General features: G+C 42.3%; 1 protein-coding gene, 1 long non-coding RNA gene and 1 pseudogene across 3 annotated transcripts; 1 reads left to right on the top strand and 2 right to left on the bottom strand.

The window, feature by feature from the left end:
* Positions 1-249: 249 nt before the first annotated feature.
* Positions 250-4,864, bottom strand: LOC125534005 (uncharacterized; annotated as a pseudogene). Its single transcript, XR_015617332.1, has 6 exons — positions 4,363-4,864; positions 3,544-3,618; positions 2,932-3,442; positions 1,904-2,292; positions 861-1,190; positions 250-765 (listed from the first exon to the last, which is right to left on the bottom strand). The product of XR_015617332.1 is annotated as an uncharacterized LOC125534005 (transcript).
* Positions 4,865-5,323: 459 nt separating this feature from the next.
* LOC125539632 (Tetratricopeptide repeat (TPR)-like superfamily protein) lies at positions 5,324-7,917 on the top strand. Its single transcript, XM_048703131.2, has 3 exons — positions 5,324-6,855; positions 7,171-7,235; positions 7,375-7,917. The coding sequence occupies exon 1, from the start codon at positions 5,388-5,390 to the stop codon at positions 6,813-6,815; it is 1,428 nt and encodes a 475-aa protein (XP_048559088.2). The 5' UTR covers positions 5,324-5,387; the 3' UTR covers positions 6,816-6,855; positions 7,171-7,235; positions 7,375-7,917.
* A 5,336-nt stretch (positions 7,918-13,253) lies between these two features.
* On the bottom strand, positions 13,254-14,487 carry LOC125539634 (uncharacterized). Its single transcript, XR_007296916.2, has 2 exons — positions 14,311-14,487; positions 13,254-13,762 (listed from the first exon to the last, which is right to left on the bottom strand). It is a non-coding gene; the product is annotated as an uncharacterized LOC125539634 (long non-coding RNA).
* Between the last annotated feature and the right edge of the window lie 1,236 nt (positions 14,488-15,723).

Below are 15,723 nucleotides of genomic sequence, written 5' to 3' on the forward strand. Positions count from 1 at the left end.
GACAATTCCAAAATTGCGTTGAATAAGTGATAAAATTTCCCAAAGCTTGCCAGGTGGCTTTACAAAAAAAACTAAAAATTGCCATGTTTTGGAAGACAAAAAATGGCATGGTTAAAATAAAAAAAGAATTGCCATGCTACCTATAATTAAAAATGCACATGGCAACTTTAGAAAATATCCCCTCTCTAAAAATAGGGATTTTTGTTCTTTCAAAAATGGAAAAAATTGGGATTTTGGGGGGGAAATCAACTGAAAAATTGAATTAAAAAATATCTTTAAAATACAAGTCACAACCCCTCACTTTATTAATATCTTTAAAATACAAGTCACAACCCCTCACTTTAGTCGAGTGATAAGCGCCCCCGCCTCTTAAGCAAGAGGTCGCCCGCTCCTCGGGCACCTTGGTCCTGCATTTTTTTTTTGCGAAAAAAAGAGAACGTAACAATATAACTGATGTTCCATAAAAATAGGTTGTAGGTGTAACTATTCCTATTCCAAACTGTATATATGTGTGTAACTGCACAGAAATAAACCTATAAGAACAGCCTAATGCATTTGAAACCAATGCTTGACCTCTAATTCATTTCACAGAAGTTCTGATCCCGAGTCATCCTTGTTCTTTGTTCTAACAATCTCAGGGTCGACAGTGTGCTGCTTGCATCCTCTGGGGCCATAGTGCTCTGAGATCTTCCGCACCACCTTCCGACACAGAGCACAGTAATGAACCTGACATGCCAGGCACAAGATGTGGTTGTTGTTTCCCATCTGCTCATATCAGATACAGTGAAATATTGCCCGACATCAGATAAAAAAATTGATGATTAAATCCATATGATATCTGAAAGCCATATCAACATCACCTTGGGATATGGTCGGTGGCATTTTGGGCATGGATACTGTCTGGAGCTGACGGATAGGCTCAGTACTTTTCGTTCAATCTGCACCGCATTCACTGTAATGAAATCAAGTGCCCTTACAGTCTCTGTCCTCCTAGCATTTAAGTAGTTGAATTCACGGTGACAGTTTCTGCAAAACATGTGGTTGCAGCCAGACACACGTATGAAGGCAATACCACAATGAGGACATGGAACGGAAGAACGGAGGACTTCCTTGATGCTAAATATTTCATTTGCCAAGTTGATTCGTCTGTCAATGTCGCCTTTGCTCCATTGGCGCACCCTTGACTGTTCCTGTATAAAACAAACATCACATTGATAATTGTAATCATTCCTCATTGCATTAATCAACCAGACATATATTTCCGGGAAATCATGTTATACAATAACCTTAGGTACAAGAATGTGTTCCCCTCAAAATGAAAATATAATGAAAAAACTTGTAGTTCCTTTTCTCTACTAACCGAAAGAAATCAGTTCTACAACGATTAATTTGGTAGGGAGATATATCCAGCGGCGCGTGCTATTACTACACGCCCTCATCCCAAATTTTCTTGTTCAGCACTTAAGTAGGACACATGGTTCAATTATTAACACTGAAGCTTGGAAAAAAATTGAAACTTTCATGGGGGGAGGCTCCCCATCTGAATATTTTTCGTTGCTTTTTTTTCCAAAAACCTCCAAGAGGCAATGTCTTATAAAGGCGCGCTTATTCAACGCGAGGAAAGGAAATCACACCACAGCAGTGCGTGTGACCATAGAGTTATATCCATGCTTGTAATATGTTGGGCCTAAAGTTTGAAATTGTTTTTTACTAAATTCTGAAGAAGAAAATAAGCCTTTTCTTTTATGAAAATGCTTTTAATATGTTGGAAGTTGGACTTGGCTCTGATTGTGAACACTCACAGGTCACAGCTAATAATGAATTGAGACAAACGAGAGATTCTGTAGCGTTTAGCTGGACTTCAAGGAGTATATGACATAGTACTCCTAGATCCATTTACTACCTGTAAGGTGAGAAGTTTTTCTTCTGGAGTAAGAATAACACAGCTCCTCCCTGTGTGACAAGGCTCTCTGCAGCGGGTGCAGAAGTTAAAGAGGCAATTGGAGCATCCGGCTTTATCCTTGTCTAACAGGCAAGCTGTTCCACATCTTGGACAGTACGCTACATCAGCCATTGAATCTAGAGCCTTCTGAAGCATCAACCTTTCGCACCGTTCAAAATCTGCATCTCCTGGCAACCTCTTCAATAGATTAGGAGGAATAATGCCTCCACACTTGTCATCAGGGCACACCAACTTTAGTACTGTTCCTTCCTTGAGATGAATCCTTGAGTAAGTCTCCATGCACCTCTGGCAAAAGTAATGCTGGCATGGAAGCTTTACAAAATCAACGCATGAGGGTAATCAAAAGACACAATTTAGTTCTTACAAGTCTCCTGACATGATGGAACTTAGATTGCCCATGATTAATTGATTATTTCACAGAAGAGTGAACATGGACATGATTATCTATGGTAAGTTTAAGCTTTTGAATGGTCCATTGGTTTAATTAGCAAAGGCTCAATTGTGTACATAATTAGTGAAACGCAGTGACACATGGACACTGCATTTGTTATTGCTTTTTTTTTGCGGGTGTGCATTTGTTATTGCTGTACAAAATTAGTAGAGGCTCAATTGTGCCTTGACGAATATGCGAAAAATGATATTTTTGTCAGGTTTAAAATGCTGTGCCTTGACGAGTATTAAATAGTTGAAATGAATTTTGAGCAAATATTTAGATTCTAGTTATGTGATATTATTTCCAAATTCCGGCCAATATAGGCTCGAATTCGTGCTCATTAAATCATGGAACCCGAATTCGGCATCCAATGTATATATTTTCAAATGATGAATGGTAAGTCCTGAAAAAATTACTATGTGCAGAACACAGCATATTCAGACGAAAAAAATAGAGATATCATAATGCAGAGCATAGTGCAAGAAATGAGCCCCAGGAAGAGTACCCCGAGCATCAACTAGAACATTCAAGTTACCTGGGTACTCGCTGAAGCAAATCATGCAGGCATGAAGCCCGTGGAGAAAGGATTCATGGCATTGCTCCTCATTGTAGCCGATCAACTGTTGAACGACAGACTCTGCAGACAAAATCTCTCCCACAACCCGAAGATCCACAGGACCAACCGCAGTATGAGGCTGTCGTATGACTATTCCGTTGTCAAAACCAAGATGAGAAAGCATAGAGCTCTGCAGCCAATGCACCCACTCATAAACAACTTCCTGTTCAGCTTGTTGCGCCCAGATCGAGTCGAGCATGTGACAAAGGGAGGAGACCTTCACATTATCCAACCATTGTACACCGAGAGTGAAGTATGGAGGATGATGGCTTGGGTACTATGGAGGCATGAGGCATGTCAATGATAGTGGAGCCAAGTGCTCGACACTGAAGTTTTCAAGGAACTGGCTCTTTGGGTCATCATCATCAACACCCTGGAATGGTTCTACGGATACACTGATGCCATCTGGAATTTCACAATGCACCTGAATCTGCAAATTATTGAAAATGGAAAAACAAGTATCATGATTTTTGTGTGTCGATGATAGTTACTGATTCCTGGGACCCTGTGGACCAATTTAAAAAGTTTTACCTGGAAAGATCGCGGTCCAGCCTTTTCACCAAAAATGCAGATCTTGTCTCCAAAAATTGCCTCCAGAGCTAACATCTAAGAAATAAATAAGATATCCCAGAATAAGGTTACCTCAGCATTTGCTCTTTGAAAAATCAGTATAATTTTTTTACATCCAAGTTTGAGACGACCAATGCTCATTCTCTGTTTCTGAACACGGGTTGTTTTGTATAAGAAAATTTATGGGGTTTTTGCCTTGAAGAGAAGAGAACTCCTATGCAGTAAATTAATTTGCTTATGAAACTATATTCAGATAATGTTTGTTAACCAATGTCAGAATTTCCTCTTCTTCTTCTTTTTTATTTCGAGTGGAACTTCCTCTGTTTTGATATCCTGCACACCATTAGCCTGGAAGTGCCACTCCAATTCTAAAACCAACTTTCCTAGAGTATTGTATTCATGCTTTCAGTCTGGAACCTGCTTAGCTGAATGTCAGAGCAGCAAAATACTTGGATCTTACAGTGAAGTCGCAGCTTATTCCAAATCACAACCTGTGCATGACACAAGAGGACCACAAAAACTGAATGGATGTTCCTGTTTTCTGCTCAGCTACAGCGAAATTGCACTACACTAGACTTTTTCTGCTACCTCTATCTTCCAGTGTTAGGGTTTGCGGTCTGAAATTACACAAGAGCTTAGGAAAAATTGTGCGCGACTTGGAGGACTCGGTGGACGCCGCGATCAGGAGAGGGGTGGGGTTTGCATTACGAAATTGGCCCAAGGGTTTAACGGCGACGAGGTTTAGGGTGAAGCACAGAGTTTCAGGGGAAGAGGGGGCACCTCGTCTTGCTGGAGCTGGTCGTTGGAGCGCAGCTGCTCGTCCGACAGATCGGGCTCCACTCCCTCCTCGCGACCCCGCAGCGCCATCTCGCGGAGCATCCTCGCCGCCTCCGGCGAGAGGTCGTCGTCGCGGTGAGCGCTCTCCATCTCCATCCAGGGCTCTGCTGCGGGTGGCGACTTGCGACGGTACGCGTACGGGGGAAATTTAGAGACTTTTTTTTTGTTATAATTTTGATTGACAGCATGAATTTTGCGTCTACAAAAGTGTGCTTCTGATTATCTTCAACAGGAGTTTGGAGACTCCATCAATTAATTAAGCAGATGACAAATATTTAGATACCCAACACAGAATTAGGGATGGAAACGGACGGATCGGACAGTGCTCTTATCACTTTCAAAACAAATACGAATATGAATACGGATGTTATCAGATGTGAATGGGATGTTATTTGTATACAAATACGTATCGAATGTTTATTCGATTCAGAACGGATATAAATAATAGTGACATATTGTGACATGAAATAATCAACTTATGACGTACAATAAGTCAATAATAAATTGGTTTATGAATAGATACTATTGTAATGCATTATAATTTCTACGTTTAATCATACAAAGAGTAAAATTTAACCACTTATTTGGCTTTTATGTTGGATAATTAAAATGTTGGGGCTAGAATTTTGAAAATTGCCTCCCATAATCTTATTCGGATACGGATATATCTATTTTCATATTCATATTTGTGTCGTATCATATTTATTTATTTATTTGTTAAGTAAATTCAGGTGCAGATAATTTCCATTTTCATTTTAATTCAAATGCAGATAGTTTAGATATGAATATGCATTTTCTCAAATACAAATATCAGATATTTCGAATTATCCACTACCACTCTCCACCCCTACACAGAATAGCATCGGCCGATCTGGCTACCAACAAAATCCCGCATAACCCGGTTCAGAAGAACAAGAAAAAGAAAGTACGATAGCACTTCTGACTCTGAAGCCACTCCCCACACCTCTATGCACGCCGACGGCCGCGCCGCCGCGCCCGGCGGAGATGCCACCACCGACCCTTCCTCGCCGTACTTCATCGACGCCGCCCACCCGTACGCGGCCGCCGCCGCTTCCGCGCTCACCTCCCACCGCGCCAAGTCCAAGTGGTCCCAACTCGCCTCCCTGCCGCTCCCCGACCCCCTCCCCGCGTCCGCCGTCTCCGCCGTCCTCCTCCTCCTCCGCCACCGGCCCCACGTAGCGCTCAGCTTCCACCAGTTCGCCCTCCGCCGCCTCCTCCCATCCCGCTCCCCGCCCCCGCTCATCCTCTCCGCCTCCGCCGCGCACGTCGCGGCCGCCTCCCGCCTCCGGCGCGCGGCCATATCCGTCCTCTCCTCCGCCACCTGCCACTACTCCCCCTCCCAGATCTTCAACGCCCTCGCCGCCACCTACCGCCGCTTCGCGTCGGCCCCCTTCGTCTTCGACCTCCTCCTCCTCGCCTACCTCCGCTCCCGCCGCGAACCCCTCGCGGCGGCCTCCATCGCCCGCCGCTACCTCGCCTCCGGCGCCTGCCCCCTCCCCTCCACCGTCGCGCTGCTCTTCCGCTCCCTTCCCTGCGCCGAGTCCGCCCTCGAGATGTACCACCAAATCTACACGCGTCCGGGTCCAAGAACCAACCGCGTGCTCCAGCCGACGGCGCAGACCTTCAACTCCCTCCTCCTCGCTTTCTACCGCCATGGCAAGTGCCAAGATTTCGACATTGTGCTCGACGAAATGGACAGGTACTCCTGCAAGCACAATGTGGGCACTTACAACATTCGGATGGCCGCGTGCTGTGATGACAGGGATATGGAGAAGGCGCGAGGATTGTGGGATGAGATGGTTCAGGGAGGGATCCAACCAGATGTCACCTCATACAACACGATGATTGGTGGGTATTGTGCTGCCGGGGAGGTGGGGATGGCAGAGGAGATGTTCAAGGACATGGAGATTTGTGGGATTGAGCCAAGTGTTACAACATTTGAGTGGTTGGTTAGAGGGCATTGTAGGACAGGGGATGTTGATGCTGCGATGCTTGTTCGTGTAGACCTCAGAAGGAGGGGATTTGGTATGGCGGCGGAGGTTGTCGAGGAGATGGTTGATAGATTGTGTCAGAAGAGGAGAGTTGAGGAGGCGTTATGTATTTTGAGGGCAGAGATGAAGAGGGAAGAGTTCACACCGAGTCGGGGAAGCTATGAGGTGCTGATAAGGGGATTTTGTGAGAAAGGGGAAATGGAGGTGGCGATGAGACTCCAGGCAGAGATGGCCGGGAAGGGATTCAAAGCCGGAGCTGAGGTATACCATGCTTTTGTCCGCGCTTATGAGAAGGATGAGGACCACGAGATGGTTGAGAGGTTGAGGAAGGAAATGGCAGCGATAGGCATTGAGGATGGCAGTGACCTGGAATGTATGCAATGATGCGTTTTTTAAGCTTCGTATGTTGCTGTTCAGGACACTGGTAAATTCCTGTTGTACTTGTCTCATCCAATTTTGTTCATCTTCAGTCTTTACACTGTACATATTAGAGCACAAAAATCTCTGAGTTGTATCTTTAGAAATATATGGAGTCTGAGGGTCTTCCACCTCTATCTGTGAATTTTATTGTTAGGTTCATGACTTCTGGCTGGTTGTGTTAACTACTTTAGTGATCATCTCCTGTGTTATTACCATATATTTCAACTTTTACAGCTTACATCAATCTTTGTGTCATGCACTCATGCATGCCATTGATATATAGTTGTTGCATATGAAAAGGGACATATGATTTTTGCAGGTTTGTTAAGATCTGCGGTACATGTAGCCAAAGAGTTAATTGGCCAGCTCCCTTCATTATTTGAGGTATGTACCACATGGACTGCAACTATGAAGTACAATTTCATGTTCGATGTATGTAGTGTGTGTCGGTGGTTCTAAAATCTAATGTTTCGGTTGGCACCGACGGTAGCCAAAAATAACAATACTTATTCTTATGTCACAGTTCCGCCATAAGAGAGTTGGCAAGTGCTGCATTCATGCTCCAGCAAGGAAGATCCTTGAGACAATGCAAATTATCTGTTCCTGAGCGCATCACCTAACTGACCTCTCATGATCAGGACTTTGGCAGAACTGTATATTGACAAGGGTGAGAGTGCGTGTTATATACATACGTCTGAAAGCTGGCAATTGCACAGGACGAACTCGCCAAGAGCTGAAGAAGCAAGACAGTAGTGAGAGGCGGTATGTTCATCACCGTGGTCAGTGTTCCGTCAGTCAGTAAAACCACAGCAGCAGGCCAGAGAAGCCAGGCGCTTTGGTGTGATGTGTGTAAAGTTACCTTGGCACTCTTTACCTTGCTTTAAAACGAATTTGCTTCTATCATTCAAATGATATCATGGAAATTTTAGAGGAATGTATTTTAGAATTTTCTTCTATTGGTTTTGGGGTCTGTATCTTGTAAAAAGTCTGCATTAAGTCGAACCTTTTGAAAAAAGAATCTTAGTTTTCTCTATGGTGCAATCAAACAAAGGCAACTTTGTGCTTATCTGATTCAAGTGTGGGTGGCATTGCGTCCCTAAACTATACTGTCTTTTCATCGGTTCAAGCTTTTAGATGAACGAAAATGAAGGCAAATGTTTCCGGTGAACTGGATGCTACATGAAACTCAAGACCTTGCTCAAGCAATATTAAAAAGACTATAGTTGTTGGCTAACACAACATTTATAGATCTAGAATTACACTTGTTAAGTCGAAAGTGTTCTTCTAATCTCGAGCTCAAATGCTGCCAATATGAACAGTAAAATCAGAACGAAAAGAAAACAAAAATCTGATTTATTTTTTTGACAACAAAATTGCTTAGTTTTCTGTCCGCGTGCATATTTTAGTAATGAAATCACCTTCATGGAGGTCTGGGTAAAAATAACAAAATCATCACTTCAAAATGCTTTCAAAAGTAGACTTTTTTTTAAATCGCAGGCTTTATTACTTATTCATGAGGATTACAATGGATTTGAATACATCCTATATGAAAGAGGGGGTATTGTTTACCCGAAACATCTTCTACGATCCTCACTAGACTGCTTGATGCATCTATGTGCAGCTTCATTTGATTCACGGTTAAGGATTCAGTACTGGAGCTCACATCATGTCTCAGTTTCAAGGCAGCTGCCACAAAGCTTTGTGATGTTTCTGTGGTTGATCTATGAAAGGATGGCGACCTCATTGACGACTTGGTCAATCTCACCTTGCTCAATGACCTTAGATTTCTTTATAGCGACCACAAGATGATCAGATAAGATGCCTTTGTACACCATGCCATGCCCTCCACGGCCAAGGATCCGTATGCAATCAAAGTTGTTTGTTGCATGCTCCAACTCTGCCAGTGAGAAAATCTTTGTCCTTTCATTTGCATTTTCACCCGATGATATTAGTCATTCTAAAAGGATGCCACAATTCTCTGCAAAATACTACATTTTTATTGCTTTTGGATGTCTCTTCGCCACCGCTCGCTCACCTGTTTTTTTGCTCCTATTTTACTACAGTAGGTATGATGTTCTTAGAAAAAGCCGACCAGTTTTTAAGTAACAAATGTTCATGAAATTTTTAAAAATGAAATTGATTTTTTTTGTAAATTTCAATTTTTCCCTAAAAATGTTCACAGAATTCAAAATGTTCATAGATTTTCTAAAAATATTCGCAGATTTTCTAAAAATATTCACAGATTTCTAAATATGTTCACGGATTTTCTAAAACTTATTTGTAAATTTGAAACAATCCTCCGTGGATTTGAAAAAAAATCACAATTTTGAAAAAAAACCGAGGTTTTGAAAAAGTTCACAAATTTGGAAAATTCACGAATTTCAATTTTTTCACAAATTTGAAAAAAATGTGAATTGAAAATCTTTGCAGAATTAAAAATATTCCATTTTCAAAATGTTCATAGATTTGACAAAAAAGATCACTAATTTGGAAAAAAAATTGTGAATTTCAAAAAATGTTCACAAATTTGGAAAAAGTTCACAGACTTGAAAAATCTTCACAAATTTGAAAATTTCAACAAAAAATTAAAACATTATAAATTTTAAAATTGATCCCGAATTTAAGAAAAAAAATCATGATTTTGAAAAAAGTTTGTGAATTTTGAAAAATGGATGATCGAAAAATAAAAATGAAACACGAAGAAAAAAACCATACATAACTCCTCTTGGAAAAACAAGAGAAAGAAATAAGAGTTAAATGGGTTGAGCCCAAAGTGAAAGGATGGTGCACCAGGTTGTAGGAACACCTATAAACGACACTTAGGGCGCTGAATAGGATTTGGCCCACGCATGCACCTTTAACATTTTTTTAATCTAAACACACTTACTTTATTGATTAAAGATATTTATAGGGATACAATGAAGGTCTGACGGGTATAACAGCCACAGATTGCGCCCGAGATCCAGACCAAAAGCATGCGTAGCAAGGCTATATGCCTCAAATTTTGAAACTCTACTACAAAAAATGAAAGAACACTCATTAAAGTGCTTAGAAGTTTCGATGACCTCCTTCATGATGCTCGCATAAGTTTATCCGGTCTACTTGTTGATGTCCTGAACCACCATTTGGCAATCGGAAACTATAACCACTTGCAAAGCCAAGTTAGTAGTAAGAGTAAGAGCCTCCCTGCATGCTAACATCATGTTGAATAAAATCAATGCTACTGAAAAAGTTTAGCTCCGCATTGCTCTTGTTAGTATCTTTTGTCTGTATGTTGTACTTACATTTATAGCTAGTTGATTATGCAGCATCACTCTGAATCTTAGCTTAAATATTCTTCATTTGTTCCTATATTATCACATCTATATTTACTCTTAACAAAATGTAGAATGAAGGCAATGCTTATGAAGAAGATTCTATGGTCAACTTCTTCAATTGCCCCCCCCCCCCACATCAACATGGACAAGGGCTTTATAGAGCCGATCTTCACTACTAACGTAAGTTTGTCCTTCTTGAGCCTTCAAACTTTGTTGTATATATTTGGATAGTCATGACTGCAAGTGTTGTTTATTTTTGTCGTTTGCATCAAAATGCATGTTTAAAATTTATTACGAAGAGGTTCATAAACATAAGTTTGTCCTTCTCAATTTCAGATTTTAGTTGTACAACCAAGTTCTTTATTCATACCATGTAAATGAAACTAAACACAGTAAGTGATCTTCTTTAGCACTGTGTGTATGCTCGTGTTCTCGATTTGTAATCTAGTGGTGTGGTGAAACTATCAACTCTAGGACAATGCCACATCCTGCTATGTCTTAACTATGAACAATGTCACATTATGTTAATGTTATTTAAATCATGTCTCTTTATTTACCAATATGAAATGGGATAAATTGACAGTACACTGTCCATGATACTTATACGTTCTTTAGCACTGCATGTATACTTGTGTTCTTGATCTGTAATCCAATGGTGTGGTGAAGCTAGCCACTCCTGCACAATGTCATTTCCTGTCATGTCTTAACAATGAACAATGTCATATTATGTTAATCTTATTTTAAATCGTGTGTCTTTACTTGCAAATAAAAAATTGGATGAATTGACAACACTGATGCTTATACGTGCAAAACTTGTTATATGTCTCCCTGTTTCTCTTTCAGAGTGATATCTCTGACGCTGGGAAGAACTACCACAATGATAGTGAGATGAACCCATTGATTGTCCCTCTGACATATATTGTAGGGAATAAGGCAACACATCTTGGGGATAGCGATACAACCCCAAAGTCATGTCTTGATGTAGTGTTGAAGTTACTCGCTAATAGCACTGACACAAGCTCGATGAAGTCGCCACCTGAATCTGTTCAACTTCTTCGGTCTCAGCTTCAAGCAGAAAGACATGGTTCAGCTTACTAGAACTCCAATCTCTGTGGAAGATCAACGAGAAGTCCAAGAGTTGGAGGATATAAGTGTCAAACAAGCGCAGTCTCATCAGCTTGCTCAGCTCCTTGCGATGCAGCTCCCGGTCAGGGCTAACCTTTCTTGAACTGTGTTAAAGTATTATCGGTTTTGTATATTATTTTGTCAACGCGTTTATTTGCACTGGTGGTGACATTTGATACCCAGTGTATGTAGGGGCTGTTTGGTTATAGGACTAGCATTGCCACACTTTGCCACACATTTTTGCCAAACTTGCCTAAGGTTAGTTCATCAAAATGAGAGCCACAAATCGGCAAGCCTAAGGGAATCTTGCCATACTTTTTGTGTGTATGACATGTGGGGCCCAAGTGTGGCTTGCCTAAGGTGTGGCTTGAACCAAACACTCACCTAAGTTGGTCAAACTTGTCTAATCTTAGTTGTGGCAATCTTTGGCTAAGTTAGTCACAAACCAAACAGCCCCATAATCTGTAGTCTGGTTGTGTTCTTTATTATCACTCGTAGCAAACTTTGATGCCCAGTGGATGTAATATATGTCATAATTTCTTTATTGTATAGTCTAGATTTATTCTTAGTCACGATGTTGTAATTTATTTATTGTATATGTTGTCCTCGCTCTCTGAAAAGGCCGTAAGCTTCGATAGAGGCCAAAAGGCCAAAATGTTAGTATATAAAAAAACATGGTACTCAAACGGGTCGGCCCGCAACTCGCTATATATGGGCCGAAACATGGGCCCGCAATCATCTCGGGCCATTAGCAGGCCTAATCGTCAACTGCCCCCCTAGTAGTTTTGGGCCTTTAACAGGCTGAGTAAACCGTGGGCCTTAGTTGTGCTAGAAAGTGCCATGGACTTTAAACAGGCTAAAAAGTAGATTGGGCCTGAATTGTGTAGGATAATTCACGGGCCGACATTAGGCTGAAATATGCATCGGCCCATAATTGGCCCAGTTATATGATGGGCCGTTAACAAGCCAAAATTTATTTCGGGCCATGGTTTACCCAATCACATTATGGGGTGTAAGCAGGTCGGATGCAAAGCGGGCAATAATTAGGTCCAACTATATCACGGGCCTTTAACAGGTTGATAGTCAGGTTGTCCTGAAATTTTTCCACGAAGACAATGGGCCATTAAGAGGCTGAAAGTTACTTCGAACCAGAAATAGGCCCAGATGTAGCACAGGTCGTTAAATGACCGAAAGTGAAACCAGACCGAAAACAACCCAAATGCATCAAGAGCCGCTATCAGGCCGAAACAAATATCGGGTCGAAGTGGGTCAAACTGTTAAACGACCTTTAATAAACTGAAATACAAATCGGGCCTTCAGTGGGCTCAAAAGCACCATGGCCTGTTAACGGGCCAGATCTGATATAGTATGTAGTTTGGCCCAAAACATGACAGTCTGTTAACGGGCGGGCCCATTAGTATCTGACAAAATCTTGTTGGCCTTTGGTTGGGTCGGCCCTTTTAACCTAAATGGGCCACTTCTAGGCCATTCCACATGTCCATTGGACGGATGACATTTGTCCCAAAGCCGAGCTGACATGTGGTACTGTCATTAGTGGAGAAAAGCCTAGCTATGGCGTGCCAAAAACTGCCTTGCTGGCGTAGACACACGACACCACTAATATGGCGCCATTGCTAAAAAAATAGTTGTGGCGTTGGAGGACACGACAGCAGTATCGTACATGGGGCTGGCGTGTCACCAGTCCAACACTAGCACTAAGTTCATCTTAACTCCGGCATGACTACTTATCCAACGCTAGCAAATGGTTTTTTAGTAATAAAAAAATTGCTCATCAGTATTAGCTACTTACTTAATATTTCCTCCGTCCGGAAATACTTGTCATCAAAATGAATAAAAGGGGATGTATCTAGATGTATTTTAGTTCTAGATACATCCCTTTTTATCCATTTTGATGACAAGTATTTTCGGACGAAAGGAGTAGATACTAATGAACACAATATACTCATCAACACTAGGTACTTACTTAATAGATAATCATTACAGAAGAGGCTCATGAACTTAACAAGTTGATATTAAACTTCACAAAAGTTGCTCATCAAGTACTCTAGTTACTCGATCATAATCAACTAATAAGATGAACTAGCTACTTAAAAAAACTAATCATCATCAAGGAGAATGCCCAGCTGGCGAATCTTCTTTCTACCCCCTCTCCATTTCTTCTGAAATGACCTATGGCCATCTTCAGGTCAATCCTCTCAGCCCTAAGGAGTCTTATGCCCTCCTTCAGTTTTCCCGATCCTCGACGAGCTTATCCCTCTCGTCCCTCAACTCATTAGTCTCCTTAACGAGCCAAATAGTGTCCTTGCGTAGCTCTTTAATCTCCACCTTTAGCTCGTCATTTGCCCCTTGCATGCTCTTGATGATATACTCATAAGTGTCTAAGAATTGATTGTTGGCCATGTCCACATCGCACACCGACTCATTGTTGCCTCTAGAATTGGCCATGACCTACAAACACACATCGCATATACGATCAAGATAATATTGCAATGTATAGAACTAATCAAACTAGATAGCATGGATCACAATGTAAAGTAGTTCAAATATTGCAATGTATAGAACTAATCAAACTAGATAGCATGCATCTCAATGTCGAGGGTTGACCTATATATAGCAAACTAGATAGCATGTGGTGACCTACAACAGCAAATTGCATAGCAAACTAGATATGTTGGTCTATAGAAATTGTACAATATGAACGAAGATGATCCTGCTTGAGTGGGTCATTAAGGAATAAGCCTTTGTAAACAGACCAATCATCACCGGATGCTAGTTATATAACAAGATGAGATCAGCCACCGAAGATATCATATCCGTTCATAATACACTCTATCATTCATCCATCCATCTATCAAAGAGATATCGTATCCATTCATATATAAACCAATCATCTACTCCATCTATCAAAAGAAATTTTCTAGCTCAGATCCGCTACCGGAGGGAGATGCGCTTGGGAAGGCGAAGAAGATTCGCAAGGGGGAGAGGGAAGATCTCACCTCCTTTGTCGGAGTTGGCGGTGGCCGCGCAGTTCCGGCGGCGAAGAGCGGCGTGGTCAGGCGGCGGTCACGGTGGCGGCATTGGTCGAGAAGGGGGTACGAAGAAGAAGGGTGTGAGTTCGTACTGAATCTGACTTACTTGTTTTTACTGGACAGGGCAGTTTTTGCTGGCGTTGGCCCAATGGATAGTGTTGGCGTAGGCCTAATGGGTCACGACATAGAAAACGTTAGCACACATAAAAAACTCAGAAAATATCTATGTCGTTCAAGAAATAATACACGCCAGCGGTATGGTAGTAGCAATGTCGTACTCCCTCCGTCCCAAAATTCTTGTCTTAGATTTGTCTAGATACAACTGTATCTAGTGTTAGATACATCCGTATCTAGACAAATCTAAGACGAGAATTTTAGGACAGAGGGAGTACCAAATTGTCCGACGCCAGCACTGTTGGGTAACGTAGTAATTTCAAAAAAATTCCTACGCACACGCAAGATCATGGTGATGCATATCAACAAGAGGGGAGAGTGTTGTCCACGTACCCTCGTAGACCGAAAGCGGAAGCGTTAGCACAATGCGGTTGATGTAGTTGTACGTCTTCACGATCCAACCGATCAAGTACCGAACGCACGGCACCTCCGAGTTCAGCACACGTTCAGCCCAATGACGTCCCTCGAACTCCGATCCAGCCGAGTGTTGAGGAAGAGTTTTGTCAGCACGATTGCGTGGTGACGATGATGATGTTCTACCGACGCAGGGCTTCGCCTAAGCACCGCTACAGTATTATCGAGGTGGACTATGGTGGAGGGGGGCACCGCACACGGCTAAAAGATCAACCGATCAATTGTTGTGTCTCTAGGGTGCCCCCTGCCCCATATATAAAGGAGCAAGGGGGGTGCGGCTGGCCAAGAGAGAGGGCGCGCCAGGAGGAGTCCTACTCCCACCGGGAGTAGGACTCCCCCCTTTTCTAGTTGGATTAGGACTTGGGAGGGGGAAAGAGGAGGGAGAGAGGAAGGAAGGGGAGGCGTCGCCCCCCTCTCCTTGTCCTATTCGGACTAGGGGGGAGGGGCGCGTGGCCCAGCCCTGGCCGCCTATCCTCTTCTCCGTAAAGGCCCACTAAGGCCTATTAACCTCCCGGGGGTTCCGGTAACCTCCCGGTACTCCGGTAAAATCCTGATTTCACCCGGAACACTTCCGATATCCAAACATAGGCTTTCAATATATCAATCTTCATGTCTCGACCATTTCAAGACTCCTCGTCATGTCCGTGTTCACGTTAGAGACTTCGAACAACCTTCGGTACATCAAAACATATAAACTCATAATATAACTGTCATCGAAACATTAAGCGTGCGGGCCGTAAGGGTTCGAGAACTATGTAGACATGACCGAGACACGTCTGCGGTCAATAACCA

Source organism: Triticum urartu, chromosome 2A, assembly GCF_056163025.1.
Source record: "Triticum urartu cultivar PI428250 chromosome 2A, HENAU_Tu73, whole genome shotgun sequence".
NCBI classification, from domain to species: domain Eukaryota; kingdom Viridiplantae; phylum Streptophyta; class Magnoliopsida; order Poales; family Poaceae; genus Triticum; species Triticum urartu.

Coding starts and splice junctions, on each gene's coding strand:
- LOC125539632 (XM_048703131.2), top strand. CDS start 5,388: ATGCACGCCGACGGCCGCGCCGCCGCGCCCGGCGGAGATGCCACCACC.